Source organism: Phacochoerus africanus, chromosome 6 (assembly GCF_016906955.1).
Source record: "Phacochoerus africanus isolate WHEZ1 chromosome 6, ROS_Pafr_v1, whole genome shotgun sequence".
Taxonomy (NCBI): Eukaryota; Metazoa; Chordata; class Mammalia; order Artiodactyla; family Suidae; genus Phacochoerus; species Phacochoerus africanus.
In genome coordinates, this window is record NC_062549.1 from 130,707,979 (window position 1) to 130,733,272 (window position 25,294).

The 25,294-nt window shown below is 55.5% G+C and overlaps 2 protein-coding genes across 3 annotated transcripts in view; one reads left to right on the top strand and one right to left on the bottom strand.

Annotated features, from left to right (window-relative positions):
* Window positions 1-25,294, top strand: part of ZNHIT6 (zinc finger HIT-type containing 6) — a 107,899-nt gene that overhangs the window by 73,260 nt on the left and 9,345 nt on the right. Inside the window, exon 10 of one of the 2 annotated variants that reach the window (XM_047785411.1) lies at window positions 15,186-15,982. The exons of the other annotated variant lie outside the window; for it this stretch is intronic. Coding sequence (XP_047641367.1) covers window positions 15,186-15,363 — 178 coding nt within the window. The 3' untranslated portion in view covers window positions 15,364-15,982. Of the gene's footprint in view, window positions 1-15,185; window positions 15,983-25,294 lie in introns of those variants that run through there. 2 annotated transcript variants of the gene reach the window in all.
* CCN1 (cellular communication network factor 1) lies at window positions 20,760-23,544 on the bottom strand. Its single transcript, XM_047785414.1, has 5 exons — window positions 23,326-23,544; window positions 22,839-23,052; window positions 22,119-22,475; window positions 21,793-22,004; window positions 20,760-21,697 (listed from the first exon to the last, which is right to left on the bottom strand). Exons 1-5 carry the CDS (start codon window positions 23,386-23,388, stop codon window positions 21,395-21,397), a joined length of 1,149 nt encoding a protein of 382 aa, XP_047641370.1. The 5' UTR covers window positions 23,389-23,544; the 3' UTR covers window positions 20,760-21,394.

The window sequence follows — 25,294 nt, forward strand, 5'->3', positions numbered from 1 at the left end:
GCTTTCTGGACTTGGAGAAGATTCATTTCAACTCCCACAAGCTCTGTGCTCCTCTTTTCCTCTGCTTACTCTTCCTTCCTCTTCTCTCTTCCCACCTCCTAACTGAAAGCTGCAGATGATTTTCGGATGTTGTTGCTGCTAAGATGACTACCTGAGATCACGACCAGCGTGGCAGGGGTGCCGGCAGCCACCGCAGTGACTGGCAGGCTGGCAGCTACGGGAGGAGGTGCCCCGGAGCCCGCGCAAGGAGGCCTCCACGAGGAGCAGGAGCCGTGCCCTCGGCCAGAGCAGGGGGCCCCATCTCATCCGGGCGGAGCAGGGGCTCCGTAGGGCACGTCTCTGCCTCCCGCCTCTGCTTGTCCCGGTGCGGGCGGCGTGCGGTGCTCGGGGAGGCCTTTCTGGGAGGAGGAACCACAAGAATGCAGTCCTGCCTGTCGCCTCCTGAGCCGGTCAGGCCGCTGCCCGGGTGTGCGAGCTGGCGCTGCTGCCCGCGTGTGGGGGTGAGGCTGGGAACTGATGTAACAGTTTGGGGTTTCAGGTTCAGGTTGGACAGTGTGTCCGACTTTGCCCTGCTGGTACCTTGGTTCTGCCCTGTGTGTCCTGTTCCTTTCCAGACTGGTATTTTGCCCTGAGCCTGAAGGCCAGGAGAGCAAACAAACAGATGGGAAGCATCGGCTCCATCCCTCTCCCTAGGCCCTTTGCCGATGCTAGTTAAAGCTGCTTTGCTCTTTACTTGGAGTAGTTTCAACGCCATTTTCAAAGTAACATTTGCGAAGGGAACGCAAACCAGGGCTTCGTCGTGAGTCCTCGTGTTCAGGGAATCCGAGACTTGAGCCCTTAGCTGAGTGAATGAGGCCTCACAGAGCGTGTCTTGCTGAGCTGTGGCTGCAGAGATGCTGATCAGGGTGTTCCCGCCGTGGCTCAGTGGTGAACGAACCCGACTAGTATCCATGAGGACACGGGTTCGATCCCTGGCCGTGCTCAGTGGGTTAAGGATCCGGCGTGGCCGTGAGCAGAGGTGCTGATCAGAAAGGAAGGCTGCTGCTTCCTCCTCGCCCCGCCCCGCCCCCACGTCGCCTCTCCTCACCAGGCTGCTGGTTTCCATCCTCCGATGCAGACAGGAGGTGGACCTGGCTGTCTGGGAACTCCTTCCGGCACTCACCGAACCATTCAGAGAGAGCCAAGGTTGCAGAGGGTGGGGGAAGGAAGATGTGGTTGATGTGCAGAGCCTCAGGCCGGCAGGGACGGGCTGAGAGCAGCTCGAGGACCTTCATTTATTCAAGGACCTCGTTCCAGTTCGGCTGGAAGTCAGGGACACGGAGGAGCGCCGCCCGCGTGACGGGAAACACCGGGAGCATGCAGGCCGTAGACTCTTTACACGGAAACCAGCGGAACAGGCAAACCTGGTCTGGCTGCTGGGAGGCCAGGCGAGTGGTTGGCCTCGGCCAGGGATGGGTACTGTCTGGAAAGGAGCCGGAGGAGCTGCTGCTGCTCTGCTTCTGGACCCAGGGCTGGTTCCACAGATGTGTTCAGCTTGTGGACATGTGTCCCGCTGTTTGCTCAGAGTAGATGCACTTCCCTGGACGTACGTCGTGTCATATCACGAGAGGCCGTTCCAGGTACAGAGCGTGGAATGAGCTCCAGGGCGCGCCGTTAACGGGGAGGCAGGAAGCAGAGCAGTGTGTCAGACATGCAGTTAGTGGCATTAAAAAGGCACGTGGGCACAGGATTGGCCCGGCATGGAGCATCTTGGGAAGGACGCTGGCAACAGTGGGGGGCGCCTGGAGACAGAGGAGGAGAAGAACTCTGTCCTTTTGTGCCTTTTGAATTTTGTATCATGTGCTCGAATATTTTATCCAGTAAAATTATTCATTAAAATATGAATTAAAGAACACATTACACCAAGTGAAATAAGCCACAGAAGGACAAACACTGCGTGATCCCCTTACACGAGGTGCCAAGCGTGGTCACAGTCAGAGAGAGAGAAATAGGATGCTGGTTGCCGGGGGCCAGAGGCACGAGGGGCCGAGAGGTTTTGTTTAATGAAGGGGTGCAGGGTTTCACTGTGGGAGGATGACAAAAGTTCTGGGGATGGATGGTGGTGGTGGCTGCACAATAATGTGATTGTACTTAATGCCACAAACTGCACTTAAAAATGACTAAAATGGTAAATTGTATGTTCTATACATTTTTCCACAATAGTTTGTATGTACATGACATATAGGCACACACATATATGTAATATATGTGAATGGAGAGTCATTGTAAGGTTGAGGGAAATGTGTTGGCAGCTCTGTCATTTGCCAACCGTGCGGCCCGAGGAAGTGCCCTGACCTCCCGAGGAAGGGCCTCCATTTCTTTGTCACCTCATCTGTAGATGGGCAGCTTACTGCCCTTCGTAGGGTGTTGTCATAGAATTCAATGAAAGAACACGTGTGAAAATGCAGGATAGTCCTTGGAACACACATGCTTAAGAGATGTTATTAAAACTATCGTTTTGCAGACTTCTAGGTATAATACCATCCGTTTATATTTGTGGAAAGAATCTATGCACGCGTGCGTGTGTCTGGGCGTGCACGTGTGTGCGCGTGGCCGTGCGTGCGGCTTTTGGGCTCACGCGCCTTCAGGTATGGATCCGAGAGCCCCATGCGCCGGTCGTGCTCGGGGCTGGGAGACCACAGTGAGCTCTGGTTGGTGGGTGGAGGATGGGGCCGCGACGGGCCTCCTGTTGAAACAGAGAGGAGCAGGCCGCCTCTCTGGGAGGGGACACTTCTTGGTGGGCGGCAGCAGCAGCCTGACCAGGGCCAGGACCCAGGTTTGAAGGAGAGGAAGGAGGAGAGTGGTGTGAGGAAGGCCGGAAGGTACCTAGAAAGTTCTAGAAACAGGGAAAGGACAGTGGATTTTGCTAGGGAGGGGGACTGGGGAGGCGTGGGGAGGAGGGTGTGACGTGAAGAGAAGGAATTTTGCTTTTCACCTCATTCCCTTCTCCACTGTTTGAATTATTTGCCATAAGCATGTGTCTTATTAGTAGGGGGGAAACTAGTTAATAAACAATTGAGGAATTTTAATGTTTAATCGTAAGGCGTCTAATAACCTTTCCTTCTTTCAAGAACCGTCTCATCCCAGCTCTCCCGTCCCCGCGTGCTGCGTGTGTCACATGCAGCTGCTCCCTGATCTCCGACAGGCCCCTCCTTGCCTCCTCCATCTCTTCTTTTGAGCAGCTAATAACCTTTTCAGTTCCCTTCCCTGAAGCCCTTGACTCATCTCTTCTTCTAAGACAGTTTGTACTTTTTAGAAAAAGGCCTTTCAAATTCATGCAGGATTCTCACTTTGGGGTCACTGCAGTGACAAACGCATCCAAAGGCAGGTGCTCAGCCGTTTGGCCAGTTGGAGTAGGACGGGGCATTGGGGACGAGGGGCTGAGGGAGAGGAAGAAATGGAGCCCTGAGCCTGCAAGTGAGGCCCAGCGGCTCTGCAGCACCCGGTGCCCAGTCTCAGTTGGGCAGGAGTAGAGGGTCCCTGGAAAGAGGGTTCTCCAAGGCAGAGGGGGTTCACCTTGGCCAAACGGAGGCCCAACGGCCGTAAGACCTCTTGGACTCAAACCTTTGAGTCGGGGCACCTGATGGGTCCGTCCTGGGATGGAGCTGCAAGTAGCCCAGCACACTGTGGGTGGGCGCTTTGACCTGGCACCTCCTGGCACTTGTCCCTCTGCAGCCCTCTGGGGGCAAGAGAGCAGCACGATGTGGGCCCGTCCCCGAGCGGCGGCCTTGCCGATGATGCCCCAGCCTGTGGGGCAGCTGGAGAAATAGCGCGAGGACACCCATCTGGACACTTGCCCTGGGCCATGTGTGTGCCCAGCTCATGCCCTCGGATCCCTTCTGTGTCCCCTTTGTTTACTCTCCGTGCCTCCGGAGACCCCTCCCACGCAGAGAAGGACTTCGGTCGCAGCTGTGTCTTTGGCACCTGGTCAGACGTGACACCTGGGTTTCTTGTCTTCCAAGCCTTGGCACTGCCCTGCCCGCTGCGGGTGCCACGGCCGGAGTCCTCCGGGGCCAGACAGGTGCGCAGACGCAGGGGCGGGGCCTTGAGGGGTCACCCAGGCGGCCCTAACCCGGAAGACTCCTCTCTCCGCCTCCAGGCCGAGCTCAGAAAACGCCCCTTGGCCGACGATGAGAGGTGAGAATCGTCAGCAACTGGGATCCGTCGAGGACCTCGGATGTGTCGGGCAGTGTCGCGAGGGATTTACGCGGATTAACTCCTTTCATCTTCGTCACGACTTTCCGGCGTAGGCGCGGTTCTCGTCCCCCTTTACCAGTGAGGGCGCACGGGCCAAGGGGAGGCTCCCACGGTGTCCTTGACGTGGGGCGCAGCTCCGGGCAGACTGCGGCTCTGAGAGCCTGTCCATAGCCCCGCCAGGGGGGCCTGGCGCCCCGTGAGGAACACCCAGCCCCCCTCCCGGTCTTCCTCCCTCCTCATCTGCTTTCACATCCTGAGCAGAAAAATGTCCCCGGGCACCTCCTGCCAGCTCCATCTGCGAAGCGTGTGAGCTGCTGTTTGAATAAGGGTGACTAACGGGGAAAGCAGCGGGTTTATGAACTTCAGACTGTGAACTCCAGGAAGAGAATGACTCAGGCCTCCACATTCCTGAGATGCCTGCCGGAGGCTCGGTGACCTCAGACAGTAGGAACCTGAGGCCTCCTGCGAGGAAGAGTGAGGGCGGAAGGCCAGGGCTGGGCGAGTGGCCTCTGCGCGCCTGCCCTGCTGTTCCCGCTGCCTGGAACGCCTTTCCTTAAGCCCTGGCCTGCTTGTGCCCCAAGGCTTAGCCACCTGTCTCCTGCCCTGGCTGCTGCAGCAGAAGCAGAGGCTCCGCAGGGCTCTGTGCCTGGCTTTCTCACCCCAAACCCCGGCCCTAGAGAACCGTGCTGGGAACACGTCCGCCCACACCCTCCTCACTCACCCCGGAGCTGGCATTGGCCCCGAGTGGAGGGGGCAGCCCGTCTGGTCTCGTCTCTGGTCTGGCCATGCGGGCCGGCTGCCCACCCTCACCTCCCTGGTGACTTAAAGTAGTGAGTGTCCATCTGCCTCCCACAGACAGCAACCTCCCAAAGCACAGGGACACCGGGCACGGGCCCTGGTCTCAGCAAGTAGCACAGGTCTGCTGAAGTTAAGTCGTCAGGTCTGCATCTTTCTCCTGGGCTGGTACCTCCAGCCTCCCTTTCCTGACCAAGCGTAACCTCACAGCTGGCCTGCAGAGGGAGAGAACCGCCTCCCAAGTCAAAAAGGGTGACTGTCGGTGGCGGGGGTGTGGGCAGGGGCCGAGCAGACGCCCGCCCTGAGCTCTGGCACCACGCGGGGGAATCCAGGGCTGGCTCTCACTCCAGCTGCATCGCACAGCACCACAGGGTGCCGCTCTGTGGAGGGAGAAGCTGAGGGAGACTCACAGGCAAGAGGACTCTCCAGCCACTTTGCCGAGCGAGCAGCAAGCGCAGGATGGAAGAGGGACATGAGGCTAACCGGCCTGTGGGTCTTGGGCTCTGGCCCCCAGCCCTTGAGAACAGTGCCCTCCGTGGTCCGCCCCGCACACTCGCTGAAGCCGTTGAGGTTGGCAATGGCGCTAAATGCCCTAGAGACGCGGGTTCTAGTCTCATCTCTGGCACTAGGAGGTCGGTGACCTGGCCGGTGTTGTGTGGCCTCTCGTGTCACCTCATCTGTGGCGCGAAGAGGCAGGGCTGGGGAAGAGGTTAGCTGAGGAGCTGTAGCTCCTGCCCCTGGTCATTCACTCGAGCGTTTCTCCAGTAACAAAGCCGGCACGATCCCCGCTCACACGTAGCTCCAGCCCCGGAGAGAAAGGGGAGGGTGCGGGCAGTGCGGGTACCGACCTGCTGGCGCACGTGCCATCAGGAAAATGGGATTTGATTACCTAAATGAGGTTCAGATGGAAAAATGAGTGTGCAGGCTGAACAGGGGAGGCCCCCATCCCACCTCATTCTTGCCCCCGGCCCCTCTCACCCTCCTGGTGGCCTTCCTGTCACTGGCCACCGGTGGCAGCCGTCTGAGGAGGTTTGGCCCCCTTCCTGAACAGAGACACCCTTCTGCAGCCTCCCAGGTAGCTCATGATCGCCCCTGGGCAGAAGAGCCCTTTCAGGATTTACCAGAGCAGATAAAGAAAGAAGCTTAGCCCTCGACCTGGCGGCCAAGGAGTCTGGCAATTCAGACCTTATAGATGGAGTTAAGACTGACTTCAAGTTCAAACTCAGCCTTTTTTGTATGGGAGCCCTGCCTTATAGGTATGTATATAAAGTCTTATCAGGACTTTCATTCAGGTATTTTAAACATCCCGGCTCTACTGTAGGATCAACACTCAGGGCGCCTTCGCTGCTTAGGGGGATCAGCTACGCAGAACAAAAGAGACCAAGATCCCTGAGAGAAAATGACATTTAAACTTTAAAAGATTCCGGAGAGAGAAAAGTTACTTTGCATGTTCTGACTTCTTGAGTTCCTCATCATTTGAGAAGTGCTTCCCCCCCCCCATCCTCCCACCCCGACCCAGGAATTTGTATGTTTCGTTGAGTCAGAAGCGCAAATTCTGAGATACACAGCAGCGGGGTGCAGTGATCAAGAAACTCTTGTTTTGGAATTAGAGACCTTGGCTGAAATCCTGCCTTCCACGAATTGTGGCTTTGAGCTATTTATTGAGGTTATCCGGACCTCGCTTTCCTTATCTCTAATGTGGGAGTAGGAGTTGCTGTTGTTGCTCAGTGGGAATGAAACCAACTGGTACCCCTGAGGACGCAGGTTCAATCCTTGGCCTTGCTCAGTGGGTTAAGGACCCAGCATTGCCTGGAGCTGTGGTGTGGGTCACAGATGGGGCTCAGATCCCACGTTGCTGTGACGGTGATGTGTGCTGGCAGCTGTATATCAGATTCAACCCCTAGCCTGGGAACCTCCGTATGCCGCCAGTGTAGCCCTAAAAAGACAAAAAAAAGTTAAAAAAAAAAACTAAAGTGGGAGCAATAAATTGTCCTTGAGACTTTTCTTCCCACAAACTGTAAACACATCCAGAACATCCTGGCACACAGCGGTTGATAACTGACGCGTTTCTCTCGTCATCTCCCCCATCATTGTAGAGCTTGCCCATGGCCAGAAAGGTGTGGATTTTGTAAGGACCTGGGAAAAAGATACTCTCTTCCACGTGTTACAGTGAAATGTAATAAGGAGGAACATAGGAGTTCCGTCATGGCTCAGTGGTTAACAAATCTGACTAGGAACCATGAGGTTGTATGTTCGATCCCTGGCCTTGCTCAGTGGGTTAAGGATCCGGCGTTGCCATGAGCTGTGGTGTAGGTCGCAGATGCAGCTTGGATCCCGTGTTGCTGTGGCTCTGGCATAGGCCAGTGGCTACAGCCCCAACTAGACCCCTAGCCTGGGAACCTCCATATGCCTCAAGAGCAGCCCTAGAAAAGGCAAAAAGACAAAAAAAAAAAAAGATGAACATGGCAGACCACTGGCCTCCCAGTGTCCATGACCTCGTGCAGTTAATACCGTCGACCGGGACGCTGGCGGCCGACAGGCACTCACCTGTTAGCGTCCACGACCTGTGCAGTTCCCTCCCATACCCTCTGGGTTTCCCCCTAAGACTTGTTCTGACCCATGAGGCATCAGGGAGTGTGACAGGCCTCATGGGAGCTGGCCTTGGACACTCCCTCTCAGAAGCCAGCTCCTCGGCTGTAGAAGCTCAGGCTGGGCTACCCGATGATGAGAAGCCACCAGGAGAGAGACCCTCTAGGGCGAGGGGTCATCTCAGACTCTGCGGCCCCAGCCAAGCTCCTGCGAGTGAGGAACTGCAGGGTGCCAGCTAAACCTGGTCGACAAAGTTGGGTCAAATCCTAAGTTATTGTGGTTTCAAGCCAGCATCTCTCGGAAAGGTTTGTTACACAGATGCCATTAAGGAAGGGTGACACCAGAGGTACAAGCGGTGGGTTATCCTTCTGGAGGACCACAGCATGAAGGCCGTGGGAATGCAGTCGCCCCAGCATCCCACCCGGCTAAGAGAGCGGGCAGGCTCACTCCACTTTCACTAGGCGCAGGACCTGAGTGCTCAATCCTGTCGCTATTACAGGCCTGCTGTCCCCAGGCTTTGGGTGGGGTCTGGGGACACGGGAGATCTCAGGCCCCATTCTCCTGTGCCGCCTCTTGGATTTGGAAATTTAAGTCTGTCCTTGGGTTGGAGGCTGGGAAGACGGTGAGTGCTCTCGGTTTGGTGGGGAGGCAGAGATGGAAATAAAGGGACACCACGGTCCCTTAGGACCCACAGACTTGCTGGGTGCACACCAAGGGAAGAGCCAGTGGGTTCTGTTAACCCACCAACGGCCAGCATCCCATCGTTAGTGACCTTGTCAAACTCAGTCGTACCTGGAAGCAAACCCCCGGAACGAAGGCCGGAGCACGCAGAGAATAACCGCAGCCACCTTGACCATCTGTCCTGGGAAGAGCCGGCGAAGGCGCGGACGTGCTGGGGCAGGTGGTGCGCATTAAGAGGGCTCAGCTCCACATGGGGTAGGGCGGGAAGAGAGCCTCAAACAGGCCCCAAAGGCTCAGGGAGCAGCTCCAGGCTGGTACTCAGGGGAGCATGAACCGCAGCCAGAGGCAGGTGGCACCGTCAGAGGGCAAGGCCTGGGCCGCCCGCCAAGCCGCAGGGCAGGGGTCCTGGCTCTGGTGGTGTGGACCCCCTGTCTCCCCAGGGGAGGCCCCTCCACCCATCCTCACCCTGCCTGGCCAGGGCCAGGAGGTGGAGCGACCCCAGCCTGCCAGCAGTGAGTGGGAGAGCCGTCGCCTGAGAAGCACAGAGAGCCCGGGGATGAGCGGGTGGAGTTCAAGCCTCAGGGACCCAGAGCCGCTGCCGAGGCTGAGAACCTGAGTTTTCTAGGGGTTGGCGTCTGTCACACCCTGAAGGCGGACTCGGGACTGGGCAGCAAGTGGAGTCTGCAGATTTCGCAGGTGCGGCCAGCTTCGGGGGGAGAGCACTAAGCAGATGTCCAGAAGTCACCTGGCCGACCAGCCTGCCTGCCTTTTCCTTCTTTCGTTCTTTCCTTTTTCTTTTTTGTTTTTCGTTTTTTGTTTTACACTTTTCTTTTTTTTGGTCTTTTTAGGGCCATACCCACGGCATAGGGAAGTCCCCAGGCTAGGGGTCAAACGGGAGTTGCAGCTGCACATCTACGCCACAGCCACAGCCGCGCCAGGTCCTTAACCCACTGATCAAGGCCAGGGTTGGAACCCACGTCCTCACGGAGATTGTGTCGGGTTTTTACCCCGCTGAGTCGCATCAGGAACGCGGACCTCTCCGGTTAGGGGCTCAGCCCTGCCCCAGAACCACTCCCGGGGGACCTGGCTGTGGCTCTCTCCTGCTTCTCTCACCCTCCAGCCTCTGGAACTCCAGGGGAGATCTTTTCAGGGATATAAGCCCCATTTCCTTCGGAGGGCCCTGCAGCACCAATAGCACCACGACCAGAGAGGGGACTGCGGGTTCAAAGGTCCATGGGAAGCAGATCTGGAGGCGGAGCTGGGAGTCCCTGAAGACCTGGCACGATGAACCAGTCGGGGTGCCCTCTGCCTCCGTGTCACGGGCTCGGGAGAGAGCGGAGGGAGCTGCAGAGCGCCCTCTAGCCCACCTTGGCTGCGCCTTGCTGGCTCGTGCACACCTGGGCACAGGTGTTCGCATCACCTAGGCTGCCCTTTCGCCGTCCCCTTTTCTACCAAGACCCAAGTTCCTGACGCAACCTCAGTGAAACCGTCCCCGAGTCTCTTGGGAGGGACAGCCTGGGACCTGGTGGTGCCACTCAGCAGAGCTCACCGTCACTAGACCAAGCCAGGGACTGTGTCTTGTCACCTCTGCCCTCCCCAGAGGCGGGGGCCCAGAGGCCGGCGTCCCTCAGGGTGGGACACGCAGGGCGCCCCTCCACGCATGGGGCCGGCTCACCGACCCCCTGCTCTGTGCGGGCTCAGGTTGGAGGGTGCGGCTTTCTAAAGGAGATGCCGCAAAGGGACCTGGCTTCCTTCGGCTCCCTCTGCCCCTGGAGGGTTGGTCTGAGCGGGCCTGACTGGCCAGGGACCCTCTAGGGAGAGAGGCCAGTCTAGGCAAAAAGCCTTCCTTCAGCTACTGGCCCAGGACAAAGACTCTGCTGCTGGGAAACTCAATATAAGGGTGCGCCCTGCTCCAGAGGAAGGCGATACCCCAAACCCGAAGTCGGCAGACAGATAAATCTAGGGTGGTTATCGACTTCGCAGGAGGCCTTGGCAGCCGTTCCTCTCAATAGCCGCTCCCACGGCCGCGTTAGCTGTGATCTTGTTTTCAGGAGTTTGATATTACACACCGGTTTCAGGAGAAATGCAAGTCGGCCCCACGGGAGCCTGGTGTCGCAGTGTGTCTGGCCAGCAGCTTGGTGACCAGGCCTTGAGGTGAGCGGGGCTGGAGCTGCCCGCATCGCCGTTGCCAGAGGGCCTATTCCAGGAGCCCGCTCCCATCCCCCGAGTCTGGGGGGAAGAACCCTGCATAATCTCCACCTTCTCACCCCGGCTGAGTGGGTGGTTGAGGCTCAGGCGTGTTCCTGGAGGGGAAGGCGGGGTTGGTATCAGCTGCCCAGTCACCCACTCCACAGCGTTCGCTGCGGGCTTTGCGGGTGACACCGCACTAGGCACGGCCGAGCAGCGCAGGCTGTGAGGAGCGGGCTGCCCTCCACATGCTCAGTCCAGCGCCAAGACAAGCCCTAGATTCCACCGGTTCTTGAGAGTATAAGCGTTTACCCTTCCGCAGCCCTGAAATGCCCCGGCGCCTGACTGCAGGTGCTGTGAGCAGTTTGATCGGCTGGCCTCTGCTGGAAAGCGGGTGGTGAAAGTCTAAGTAGTGGTTTATCGTCCCAGGACTCCAAGCGGAATGTGCTGTTTGAAGGATGAGAGTGGGCCCCTGTGTGAACACACCTCGTGGGTTTGCTGTTGCAGAGAATGGGCCACACGTTTGCAGTGATGTCCCTTGTCCACAGCTCAGGGCCACTGAACTGGAGGGCCACTCCCCTCCCCGCCCTGTGTGGGAAGTGGCGGTGGTCAGCCCCTGGTCCTGAGAAAACCAGCAGACAGTGCACGGCAGCTGCGCAGGAGCGAGGAGGTCGCTGTTGGTTCTGAGTCCTCCATGGCAAGTCCTTGGTCAGCTGGACCGTCCACGAGCCAGCGCTGTGCCTGGTCAGCAGCAAACAGAGTGTAAACAAGCAGGACCACAAACAGGAACAGAGAGCCACTCGTGTGTGTGTGTGTGTGTGCATGCACACAGATAGCTATAAATAAATGTATAGCTGCATGTCCAGTGAATGAACTTCTGGCACTGAGGCCAGCTTTTCATACCCCGAAGTGCACTGCCACTGCTAATCTTGGCTTCCTGGCCCTGGTTCAGCGCGGTTTCTTACAGTCTAAAGTTACGGGGATTTCTTCCCTGTCTTTTTTTGGCTCGACCATTCCTCACCCACAGCACCCAGTGGCTCCTGTCGCTGTACAGAGCTGTGGCCCTGCATTTTGGGGGCTGTGTTCCCGTCGCAGGCCCGGAGACCTGGTCTCTGACTCTTGGAAGCGGGGAGGGCAGGTGCGGCTTCCACAGATGAGCATGAGAGGGTCAGCGGGGTTAAACACGCGCGTAGGAGCCCATGCAGACCCCTGGGGTGGGGAGACCACGTACTGGGACAAACCCTCTGACTGGATCTCACTGACGAGGCGCGGACTCTGAGTAGGTACTGTCGTTACCTGCCCAGGATGCGAAGCCCCGGCGCCTCGGCCTCTCCCGACCTGCACTTCGACCACGAGGCAACTACGAGATTCTCTCTCACCTGGAAGAATAGGCGGGCTTGTGCGTGCGTGTCACATGCTGCGGGCTCTCAAGTCCTAGAGGAGGAGGCTGTGCGCGGCTCGCAGGCGCGAGTGTGACTCCAGGAGGAGCCGGAAGCCATCAACAGGGCTGGCCTCCTGGGAGGGTCTGACCGTGGCACACACAAGAGTGCCAGGTGGCAGTGCCCAAGCCACCAGGCCACTTCTCTCTGGGCTTTCTGCCTTTGCCGCTGGGTCCAAGTAGCCACTGGGGCCTCCTCGGGTGACCTACCAGTGGGTCGGGCCGAGGCTGGACCCTGAATCAACGTGTCACGTTGAAGCTGTCATGTGGGGGAAGCAGACTGATTTCCAGCCTGGGGCTGGTGGTGCCAGTGCTGCTTCCCCCTGTGGGCTGGCAGCTCCTGTTGCTGCGGCAGTGGGAGGTTTCCAAAAGTGACTCCTGTGGAAAGACAGGCCTGTCCCGGTTAGCAGGGCCCTGCTGAGGGCTGCTTTTCCTAACAGCCCCCAAAACCAATGTGGGAAATGGCTGGAACTGCCCAGATCTTTTCTGAGGCCACGACTTTGCGGACTCTGATAACACCCCCCCCCCACCCCCAGGCTTCAAATACTTTGGTGTTTTCCAGTTTGGAGGGCAATTCCAAGTAGCAAACTCCTATTCATCCCTCAAGACCCAGTTCAGACATCTGTCCTCTATGGAGCTCTCCCCAGCTACCCTTCCTGCCCTCGTATTCCTAGCTTCTCTGATGCTGTTACGATGCACCAGAATTATTTGCAGGTGACATCCTTGTGGCCAGGAACCATGTCTTATTGTTTCTTGCTTGTCACCCATGTCTTGCTGGTCTGTGGCCTGTCAAGTGCTCCATACTCAGTAAATGTTGGGTAAATGAAGGAAGGAATGATGTTCCTGCCAAGAATTTGTTTCCCGGGTCATTCGTTCACATCTGAAAGCGCTTTCTTCTCCCTTGGAAGTGGTTATCTCTGTGTCATTTCTAGAGTCCATAGGCCTCAAAAAGGGCCAAGTGTGAAGTCACCTGTTAGGATGATTGTAGCTCTAGCAGTTAGCTGGTTTAACCAAAACAGCCTGAATGATAGGAGTCGTGTTATCACAGCAAACAAGAGGTGTGGGCGGGGCCAGGCTCAGGTGGGCGGCAGCCCGGTGCCCTCCTCAGGGGCTGCCCTTTGTTCTGCCTCCTTCGACAGGCCCGTGATGCCTCCGTCCTGGGCTCAGGAGAGGCGCAGGCCAGCCCGGGGGAAGGCTTTTCCTCCCCCATCCCGTCCCTTGTAGTATCAGATAAACTTTCTCTCAGGTGCCCTCCCCCCAACCTCCGAGCAAACCTCCCAGAGTATCTGAATCAGGATCAAGCCTCCGCCCACTGCCGACAGGGAAACAAGAGCATCCTGCTAAGCCAGTTGGTCGCAGGGCCATCCCTGGGCTTGTTGGTAGCCAGAGGCCCTGCCCTGCCCATGAGGGAGGACGGACACCCGCATAAACCAGGGCGCTAAGCAGGGAGCCAAGGGGCCAAGGGGATGGCTGTGAGGTGGGCATCAGTGGTGCCCACGGGAGTTCCTAAATCAATTACGGGGCGTGAGAATAAAAGTCTGTAACACTATTAAGGGAGTTCACGTCGTGGCTCAGTGGAAACGGATCTGACCAGTATCCGTGAGGACCCAGGTTCAATCCCCGGCCCCACCCAGTGAGTTAAGGACCTGGCATTGCCACGGCTGTGGGGTAGGCCAGCAGCTGCACCTCTGATTTGACCCCTAGCCTGGGAACCTCCATATGCTGCAGGTGCAGCCCTAAAAAGACAAAAATAATAATAATAATAAAATAAAAACCATCACAGTGAGTGCGGGAGCACTGCCTGCCATGCTTAAATGACTTTCAAGGCATGAAAAACTCTGTGTCTAGTCTGCTCTTTTTGTTCATGATAATACTACTAATTAATACCAGGTCGACAGGTATAATCCACACTGTGCACCTAAGAGCAGCTGTGTGGGGACGTGTGTGTGTGTAGGGGTCTGCTGGAGACCTCCGTTTTTCACATTCTGTATTTCTTATCCATATTAAATTTGCATAACTGTGCCTTCTTTTGTTAAAAAAAAAAGAATCCAAACATTAAAGAGAACCCTTTAAAAGGCCAAGTAACATTTTGACTGCAGGAAGCCAATTAAAGGCATGGGCTCCTTTCCAAGAACAAACTAATTTGGAACATGGGAGGGACCTCTCTGAAAATTTTGCTCATGAGCCCAGAATTTAAACTCCTTCCATGAATGAGCAGCTCTTTTTTAGGCTAGCCAGCCTCCCTCACGGAAGACCCAAATTGTTGCCATGTTGAGTCACCCTGTTTGCGGAGAAGGGCGTCAGCCTCACTGGGGGATGCTGGGGATGCTGACTCGCCCGGAGCAGACCCGTTGGCGGAAGTCCTCCCAGGAGCCCCGCGGGCACCGAGAACCAGCCCAGGCTGGCTGTGACCCCCGTGCTCTCCTGCACCCCAAACGCCTCGGTCAGGGGTGAGCTTGAGGATAAGGCCTCTGGAGTCTCCCTTCCGCTCTGCTGCTGCCTGATTCTGACTGCTCAGGAGAGTCCCCACCCTCTCGAGCTCAACAGACCCCTCTGAAAGCCGAGCAGTATTTAGGGGACAGCACTTGAGGGAAGAACTTTGAGTCATTAAAAGAAATTCTAGAGCAGCCCCGGGGTATATCTGCAATGGTTCTCGCGGGAAGGCTGTTTGGCTACTATAAAAATAGACGGTTAACGGCAGCAGGGGTTCAGGATGTGGTGTACAGCTTTGATCACCGTATCCAGGGTCAGTAGGAAAATGTGACGGGATGTTATAAATGGAACAGGTACACTCCTCCACAGAAATACACAGCCTGGAAGGGAGAAGGAAGCCAGGGCCGGGGACGCAGGTACAGCTCACAGCAGACGGAACTTCACGAAGCGTCACCTTTATTCTTTCCCAGGCTTGTAACAGAGGGTTTCCAGACCTAAGTTTCACAGCAAAGATGGTGCTTTCGCTGTGCGTTTTTTTGAAAGAGCATCGATTTCTAAAGACATCACTGCTTGCCCTTCCGCGCCCCCAGCCCCAAGAATACACGCCTATCCCCTCCCCGTCCCTCCTGGGGGGAAGCAGAATACCCGCCCCAAGGGGAGAAGCTGCAATGCAACTCCCAGCACGTGCAAAGTGCCACATAGACACCAGGGTCCACTGTGGCCAGATCTGTGAATTTTTCAAAAGAAGCCAGGAAGGTGGATAAAAAAAAAAAAATCAGTTTTCAAATATTGGCAACAAACCCCAGTTTTTATAAACCCTATGCAGGCTGAACAAAACTTTGTATTGGCTCCATCCGGCTCCGAGCCACCAGCTTAAGACTGGGGGCCACAAGACCAGAGGTGCTTTTTCTTCTTTGCGAAGATCTGGATGCTTGGGAAGCTGGCTCTCCGACGACTTTCAGTCTGTTCTTAGCTGGTGCTCCTTCACTGACAAGCCTCTTTAAGGAACTGACAGCCTGGTGGGAAGAGTCAGCCAGTCACAGAGCGGTGGCGTCCTTGTTTCAATGAGGATTCCACGACGAACCAAAGGATGGAGCACTCTTTTCTGCCTGCGGTGTGTACCAGCAGGGGATGGCGTCAACCCCTTTCACGCAGGTTCGGAAGAGGCTTTTCTCTGGTGGTTATAAGGGTCGCCCTCTCCCCGCCCCCACAGCCACTCCCATTGAGACGGCTGCTGCCAGCTCTGGGTGGAGCTTGGCGCTGGCGCCCTAGGAAGCCTCGTGAGATGCCCCAATGCACCTGGTCAATACAGACCAAACACTGCAGCCCTTGTCCCGTGTGTGAACAAGCACCACGACAGTGACCGGCCCAGAGGAATCCTAGCATAACTCACAAACTTCTTGCTTTCTGATGGCTCAAACATGCTCCATTTTAAAGAGTGGATGTGAGCTGCTTCTCCCCAAAAAGATCTTACTCCACAGGTACTGTGATGGTGAATTTTATGTGTTAACTGGGCTGCACTCCCGTGCCCATTTGTCTGGTCACACACCCGACTAGATGTTGCTGCCACAGTATTTTTTAGGTCTGATGAACATTTGAATCAGAGTTCCCATTGTGGTTCAGCGGGTTAAGGACCTGATATTGTTGTCTCTGCGAGGATGCAGGTTCGATCCCTAGCCTCACCCAGTGGGTTAAGGATCTGGCAGTGCTGCAGCTGCAGTGTAGGTCACAGGTGCAGTTTGGATTCGGTGTTGCTGTGGCCGTGGCATAGGCTGCAGCTGCAGCTTCAGTTCAACCCCTGGCTCAGGAATTTCCATATGCCACAGGTGTGGCCATAAAAAGAAAAAATTTTTTACATCAATCAGCTTTGGTGTCGTGAACTATTTTAGACTTGGCAGGGATGAGAGGCCCCTGAGGACATAGCATCGGTGCTGAGACCTGCATGACAAGAAGCTTAGATCAGGGAGCAGGGCGTTGGAGGCAGAGGAGCAGCTAATACCGAGGTCCTGAGGAAGAACTGGGCATTTTTCAAAGAGGAAAAGTCAGACGGGAGCACAGCGCGGATAAATAGAGGAAGGAGGCAGAGCCTGAGCATGGAGCTGAATCTATGCCAAGAGTAGGGGGAGCCACCGAGCCTTAAAGTCACCAGTTGACCTGTTCTGACTTACATTTTAAAGAATTAAGCTGGCTCCTGTCAGGAAAATAGATCATTGGAGGGCAAGAATAGAAACCAGCAATATTACAGTTACCCACTGCTGTGTCACAAACAGCACCCTGCAACTTAGGGCCTTAAAATAATTGTATTGGTTTACTCATTATTTCATGAGTCAGGGATTCTGGGAAAGACCCCACAGGCAGCTCATCTCCGATTTTTAAGACGTGAGCTTGCGAGGCAGCTGGGGCTGGCGGGTCCACTTCCAAGACAGTGTCGTTATACACGTGTGTTACCAAAAGCGCCTTGACCTTCCTTCTTCTCCATGTGGCCTCTCCTCCCCTCAGGCCTGTCCGCGTGTCCCAGGCTTCTCTGTCTGCTGGCCTCAGGGCACTCTTACTTCTCACGCGGAAGCTCATTTCTGAGAGAAAGGGCGTAGACGCTCCTCGCCAGTGCTACTCTTGGAACCAGCACCACATGCATTCCTTCCTACGTCCTAGACAGGCATTGGTCAAAGCAAAGCGCCCACCAGCTCTAAGCGGGTGGGAAGGAGACCCTCTCTGTTGATGGAGGAGCAAGAGGGTCACGTGGCAGAAGGAACATGGGCTGGAAGCCAGTGCTGCAGCCATTCTGAAAAACACGATGTGCCACAGGAGGAACCGTTTCAATAATTCAGGCAAGAGATGATGGGCCTTAGATTTGGATGTTTGCTCGAGACGAAGAAAGGGCAGATTCAGAATCCAGAATTCAGAGCGGCGCGTAGGAGCGCTGTCCAGTACGGACCAACGCATCTGAGGACGTTCCTTGAATTGCTCTTTATAAGAGCACGCGGATGAGCAAGGCCCGCGACCAGTGGCGTCCATCACAAATAGGTCCACGCTGTTCACAGGGCGCAGGCATCACCGTCCTGCTTTACAATGTGCTTTGTTTCACAGAATAAAACAGAGGGCGAGGACTTCACGAGGCCCAGAGCGTGGGCCTGAAGAGGGAGAGGGAAGTATGGACGGATGTGCTGTGAGAGGCAGGGATTGCTGCATCCTGTAACCAGGGCTGCCGTAGAGAGTAAAGACGGCCCTGTGACACTGCATCTTCGGAGGCTTTTGCCCACAGAAAGACCTGAGCAGCCCTCGCTCCGTACATTCTGTTACCTGGGGAGACAAAATTTCTAAGGTACAGGAGTTACTGCACCAAAGGTAGGACATGAAAAAGATTTTTTTTTTTTTTTTTGGAGTTTCAGATGTGGCACGACGGATAGCCGGGCTGTTTCTGCTGCACCTGGATGCAGGCCCAACCCTGGCCTGACGCAGTGGGTTAAGGATCCGGCCTTGCTGCAGCCACAGGCGTGGCGGACATGTGACTCAGATCTGATGCCTGGCCCAGGAACTCCATACACTGCAGGATGGCCAAAAACAAGTGGTTTTTTGGTGACAAAAATGTAGGAAGCTATTCCATTTTTAAACAAGAGAGAACAATCCAGAAACTTGCCCAGGGTCACCCAGCAAATTAATGGCAGAGTTGCTGTAAAAGACGTGTCTCCTGATTCTGGTCCCAGATTCTTCCCACGGTATCACCCACCACCCAGCCCAGAGCACAGCCTTGTTTTCATTCGGGCCTCCTGGACCTTTGCTGTTGCTCACGTGACTGACAGGTAGTGCCAGATGGCCGGAGAGGAGACTGGGCTCAAATCAGACCCGGTCTCTCGACTGGTAAAGTAACTGAACCATACTGTGGCAGTTGAATCCCCGCAGCGTGGACGGCACCTGTGGGCACGTGGGACTCGTCACCCTGAGACTGCTTAGTCTACTGCTAAATGGCCCATAGAATATTGCCTAAAGTGCACCAAATTCCTAGGATTCTGGGGTCACCCTATAACTCTCAATGCTTACGTCTCCATCAAAAACAGGACGACAGCTTGACAACACCAGGGTTTTTTAGGTTGGAAAGTAATTACAATGTAAGGTCTTTACGTAGAGGGAATGTATGTATTATAATGAAGGTTTATATGTGCACCTTCTGTTTCATTTTTACAGTGCACAATTTTTATTTTGTTTTCTCAGTATTTAAAGTAGGCAGTATTCCATTCCAGACATAGATAAAACTGATGTCTTCTTGATTGTATCATTTCATTCTCAATTACTTTTAATGTATTCACTCCTTTTCTCTATATAGCTCAATACAATGGACATATTTTGCATCTAGTCCTGTTTTGGTTTTTTACTGAGTACTCTTCTTTAAATTAGAATCAGCACCTGTGTATCACTCAGTGGACTTCCCATGATGAGATTAAAGACCCACAGACCCAGTGTTTTCCCATGCCAGGTTTGTTTCACATTTGAACGTAACTGGCCAAATGTCACCTCCCTGCATACTTAAAAGGTCTCTGCGTAGGGAGGGGCTCCTCCATCTTCGTGTCAGCCGCCGATGTGCTGGACTCTGGCGTCAGAAGACAACACCTCAGGCTTGGTGCCTGGGAATGCAACGCGTACGTTCTGCTCTGGATTTAGATGTCTGTTTAACAAGACTGCACCACAAAATCCTCACAACTTTTTCATATATATGTTTTACATGTTCTGTTGTATTGGCAATTTTTACGGCATTCAACACTGAGCCTGGTGGAGTTTAAATCTCCAAATACCTTAAAATTGGAATGCCTCCGGCAAGAAAAACTGACTCCTCGGTAGGCAGGCGTTGTAGTATTTCAGACGAGAGGTCTGAGTGAAGCCTTTGCCCAGGAATTTCACTTCTGCATTCACAGGAACCTGTGTGCACTCGGCAGGGCTTTAGAACAGATGCTTAGGCAGCGTCACTGTTCAGCTATTGTGAATAATAAAGCGTCACTATTAAACTATCGTGAGAACCCCCGAGCAGCCCTCCGCCGCCGCCCTTAAAGCACTTCTCTTACTGCCTCAAAATTCAAGGGCCCTCTTAGCTGAGTGCGGCCTGAAATAGTTCACTGTGGATGTGAATAGGGGCCGAGAGGGCCGGCGAAAGGAAAACGCTCCATAAAAGGTTTATTGTCGGCGCTTTCTAAAGATGCAGATTCTGCAGAGACGTGGTCGCAAACATATAGCCCAGCCTCCTTGACCTCTCCTGGACCCAGGGCTCGGGGCCTTCTGTGGGAGGATGCGCTACGTGGGGATGGCCGGTTCTGTCTAACCCCTCCTGCCTCAATAGAAAGGGTGTCATAAAAGGGGAGGGGAGGGGATGGGTAGTGCGGTCCCGGCTCTTGGAAAAGTGCTTGAAATTCCTTGCATTCCTTTGCATTTAATGGTATGTTTACCTAATCTCCAGCTTATTAAGATTAGCACACGTCCTCGCTTTGCGCTCATTCAGTGAAAACAAACTGAGGAGAGTCTAAAAATTTTTCTCTGATCCCCCTGTGGTGAATTTTTAAGTAGTTCTCCCAAATTTTAGGAGCAATTTTAGAAAAATATAAAGTTATAAACACACTACCTTCTAACACATTATCCAACCATTCTCAATCTGCTTTTTTTTTTGTCTTTTTGTCTTTTTGCCTTTTCTTGAGCCGCTCCCTCGGCATATGGAGGTTCCCAGGCTAGGGGTCGAATCGGAGCTGTAGCTACCGGTCTACGCCAGAGCCACAGCAACTCGGGATCCCAGCCGCGTCTGCAACCTACACCACAGCTCACGGCAACAACGGATCCTTAACCCACCAAGCGAGGCCAGGGATCGAACCCACAACGTCATGGTTCCTCGTCGGATTCGTTAACCACTTCGCCACCACGGGAACTCCCAGCTATTCTCCATCTTGCCCACCGATTCAGTGGTGGGCTGCCTGAGCCATGGACTGTTTCTCTCCTCTCCGGAAGGGACCAGCGCAATTACCTAGAGATTAAAATGCTAAATGACTCTACTATCCCCACCTCAAAGAGCAGGGGTGACAGAGATCCGGGGGCTTTGAATTCTTATGAAAATAAAGCATTATTATTTAAATCACAGACTTAGCCTCAGATTCCTTAGGTGCTTTGTAGAATGCCTGGTGGTCCATACTTGTTTTTAAAACAGATTGCTTTAAATGCCAAGACTTTTCTCTACTGAAGATATATCCAAGCGAACCTCCTTAGATTTTCGAAGGTTAGTTCCTTGCTCTAGCCCAAGCCCCCTGAACGGCTCCTGGCACAAAGCAGGTCCTCAGCAAATCCTGTTTCTGTGACTGAAGGCACAGGCTGGATGGTCCCAGTGGCCCTGGGACGTCTCTAAGAATACAGAATGCCATATACTCAGATATTAGGTAAATATTTCTTTATTAAATGATTCATTCCATAAATAAATTCTTTTCACTGAATATAAAATTAAAATCATTTACAAATTATTCCAGTATTATATTTCCCCTCCCTCCCGGAAAGCTACATTTTGATAAATAAAAACATTCAGTCTTAAAACACCTGATTTCTGTTTGCAGTTTCGAGTGCAGATAGCTGCCTCTGACGACACTCACGGAGCGCCGCCCTGGGGGGGGCCTCCCGTTTCCTTCTGCCAAAGGATGAAGACTTCACCTGTCCAGCTCATCTTCGCTCACCCCTGCAGACCCACAAGGAAAAAAGCCCGGAGAAAACGACGCTTTTGCCGAATAATTTACAAACAGAAACAGACGTCATCCACACCACAAGCTCCAAAATGAAGCAGGAACATGTGCTCCAATATTACGAAGCAAAAGTATTCTGCGATCGCGGCGGCGTCCGCGCCGCGTGCGCCGCCAGCACGCCCGGCAGGCAGTTCCCGACGCCGAGACTCGACCCTCGACCCGACCCGGAGCGAGCGCCGCGCCCCTTCGCCGCCGCCCCCACCCACCCACGCCTCCGGGACGCTCACACCCTTCGCTCCCCGCTTTGTCCACCCTGTGCTGGAAACCCGAGCAGCATCTAGTCCCTAAATTTGTGAATGTCGTTGAAGAGCCGGTAGAAGGGAAAGGCTGCCTCGTTGGCGTGCGGGCAGCTGTAGCTGCACCGGCAGGACTGGATCATCATGACGTTCTTGGCAAACGTCTCCCCGTCCTCGCAGCGGAAGCGCATCTTCACGGTCCGCGTCTGCTGCGGCGCGCAGCAGCGGCCGTCCACGCAGGAGCCGCAGTACTTGGGCCGGTACTTCTTCACGCTGGAGCAGCCGGCGTAAGTGAACTTGACCGGCTCGGGGGCTTTCCGGGTCTTGCTGCATCTCTTGCCCTTCTGGAGGAAAGAGGAGAGCGGGGACGTCAGGGACCTCGTGCCCCTGCCCGGGAAGAGGCCTGCCCGGAGCCGTCCCCGCGGACGCAAGCACTTACTTTCAGGCTGCCGAAGGCCGGCTGTCCACACGGCCGCACCTCGCAGATGCGGGTTTCCTTCACCAGGCGGCAGTCGGGGTTGTCATTGGTGACGCGGGTGGAGATGCCAGTTCCGCAGGTCTTTGAGCACTGGGACCACGACGTGGTTTGAACGATGCATTTCTGGCCGAGCAGAGGAGGGGTGTAGAGAACGCGAGGCTCCGCTCCGAAAACTAGAGACACAGAAGAGATTTCTCAGAGGCACGGGACACGCGTGCAAGGAAGTGCTCATCTCTCTGAGGCTTCCGACTAGGACTAGATTTTGCAGCACCTCCGTCTTCACTTACCCGGGAGCCGCTTCAGGGAGCCGCCTTTTCCAAAGGCAATTAATTCGTTGTTTCTCGTTAACTCCACCTCGGAGGCATCGAAGGCCAGCGCCTTGCCCGGGAGGCCGTCCCTGTCGTCCATGGGGTCCGTGGCACCGTCCTCGTCGCAGAGCCACTCCTCGCAGCACTGCCCGGTGACTTTGACCAGCCGGGGGTTGGGGCAGCCCAGGTCGGGGAGGGAGAGCTCCTGCGGGCACAGCGGAACGCAGCCCACGGCGCCGTCGATGCATGTGCACTGGTGTTTACAGTTGGGCTGGAAACTCTCCCCATTCTGGTAGATTCTGGAGTTATATTCGCAGGGTCTGCCCTCTGACTGAGCTGCAAAGAACACCAAAAAAAAGAAAACAGAAAAAAAAGGAGAAGAGGATAAAGTTAGGATTCCGAACGACGGCCTGAAACGCACACATATTTTCTGCTGTTCAACTCAGTTTATGGTAAAGTTTCCTCCAGTTCCCCGGAGACTCCAGACCAGAACAATAAGTTAGTCAGGAATCACTTTTCCGTATGCGCTTTCCGCTGGGCCCAGACACACTGAATCGCATTCCAGACTGCTGAAATCATGTGCCTTTCTGCCAAGCTACCAACAACAAAGCATCACCATACATGGTCGCAGAATTACTAAACTTCTGGACTACAGGGACTGTTCCTTCTTTTAAAGGGGCCAAACCAAAAGCATCTTACCTCTGCAGATCCCCTTCTGAGCGGTGGGGCTGGCGCCGAAGTTGCATTCCAGCCCCTTGGTGTGGTCGCAGGGCTGCGTCTTGCTGCAGTCCTCGTTGAGCTGCTTGGCGCAGACCTTGCAGCAGCCGCAGCCGTCCCCGACCAGGCCGACTCCGGGGGCGCACTTGGGCGCCTCCAGGGGGCAGTGGCAGGCGGCGGGGCAGGTGGAGAGCGCCTGCAGGGGGGAGCGGACACGCGTGAGGCTCCGCGCGGCGCGGCGGGAGCCCCAGGCGCCGGGTGGGGCGGGGGGGCCTGAGCCGGGCCAGCCCGGCCACCCCGGGCGGCGGCGTCCCCCCGGAGGCCCCGGCACGTCTCCAGCGCGGGCTTAAAGAAAGCGCTCCCCCCAAGTGTCCCCTCACTTCCGAGCCTAGCCCCGTCGGCCGCGGGCCCTCTGGGCCAAGGGGGAGGGGCCGGGAGCGGACAGGGACGCGGTGGCCGCGGAACTCACCAGCCTGGCCAAGTGGAGCAGGGTGACGGCGAGGGCGAGCGTCCTGGCGGTGCGGGAGCTCATCGCGGCGCGCAGGAGGGTCGGGGCGAGCGCGGAGGCCGAGACGGCGACACACGGGTGCGCGGCGGGCGGGCTGCGGGCGTCCCGAGCTCGAGGTGCTGCCCGAGGAAGAGCGCGGGGCGCGGGAGCTGCTCGGGGGCGCTCTGCTCGCGGTCTGCCCCGGCGCCCGGGGGCCGCCTTTTATACGGGCCGGCCGCGGCGCCGCGTGTTGCAGTGACGTCGGCCCCGTCTGCGCGTTCCAGAATTCTCAAACATCTCAGGAATGCTGGTTGGCGCGGGCTCCTGCCAAGCGCCTCCCCTGGCTCCCTGGCTTCTTTTTTTTTTTTTTTTTTTTGGTCCTGGACTCGTCAAGAAAACAATCTTCCGTTTTTTCCACTTTTAATAACGACTTCTATTGGGGAGGGTGGTGGAAGGGCGGGGGGGCGGGAGAGTTGAGAACTTTGCCTGGACCTGGAGGGTGGGAGGCCCTGGAAGGAGAAACAAAGTCGTTTTGTTTGGGGATGCCGAGCTGAGCCGCAGCCCCGGAGCCCCCGCCCGGGAGGCAGCGAGCTGTTTGCTTGTTTACAGCGAAGGTGAGAGTCAAGTTATCTACGGAGAGAGGCGAACCGGGAGGGGAGCGTCTGGGAGCCTGGGATCTATTTGAGGACGTCGTAGAGGAGTGCTCGGATCGAGTCCCAAAGTCTTGGCATGGTGTTTATTAGCCAGGCTAAGTGTATCGCAAATTAATACCCGCAGTGGCATTTATGAATGAGAAGGGGGGAAAAATCAACTTCCCCGCCGTCTGGCAGATTCCCAGGCAGAGGTCTTCCCCCTCCACCCCCCCCCCCCCCGAACGTCGTACTTGTTTGTTTTTGGAGGTTCCCACTGTAGTTCCAGCCCACTGGCTGGCTTGGAAGTCCGAGAGGAAACGGACGCAGGGAGATCTCCGGGAGGCTGACCTAAGGCTTCCTCGCGGATGCGGGAGGCCGGGTAAGCCCTCCAGCCTCCCTCGGGGGCGGGAAGCGACGCTCACTGAGCAGCCAGCCCGAGGCGGAGGGGACCCCCGCGGAGAGAGCGTCACCCGTGGAGAGGGCAAGGCCAATCCCGATTCCAGCCCCATTGCGCCCAGCGGTTCTCTGGAAAAGGCAGACTCCTTAACACTGAAAGTTTTGCGGGGTTTGCACCTCCTTTCCTCGGGCCCACTGAGAAGCCTTTCATTTCAAGCGAAGTGCAGTGCTTTGCTCTCTCCAGAGAAACGAGAGAGGGCAAGGCTATATTATTCTGTAGTGGAAAACGCCGGCAGACTTTAAGGTCCTAGTCTTCCTGCGACCCGCCCAGGGGAAGACCCCCCACGAAGCGGTTCACTTTAACAGCAGACGCCCCGCTAGTGTGATTGATTAATTTCCCTCAAAGTTTCCCAACCTATTTTCTTGTGTCATTCTCATAAAACACACACAGTAATCATGCCGACCTCCCTGTTATACTGCTCCAGAACTCCTTGTCCTTTTTAATGCTCCCGCTGTCCAGTCTAAATGACTGCCCAGCAGTCTTGCATAAGAAGGCCTTCACCGGGCTTTTCTGTGAACGACTCATAAACACCAGGAGAAGCTATTGCAATGAAAACAGTCTCCAGTGAGGAGAACGGTGGCAGGAAGGAGTTAAGTCTCATTCATTCAGGAGTGCTCTTTCCTGAGTCTAAGAGGCTTTTGCCAGAGGGAGTGGGATCTCTGCTGCTTTGTGGCAGGGGGGTGGGGGGGGGGGACTTGCTTTTCAGGACAATAGACGGTCAGGTGCTCTGGGCCCTGCATTCTACCCTAGCCAATTCTCAGTTTTTTTAGCAAAAGGATTTGTTTTTCCCTGTGTCAGAGTGTCCTTATTGTTGCCTTCCTGATGAGGTGACTGGGGCTGGGGGTGAGTAGGCGCGGTGCAG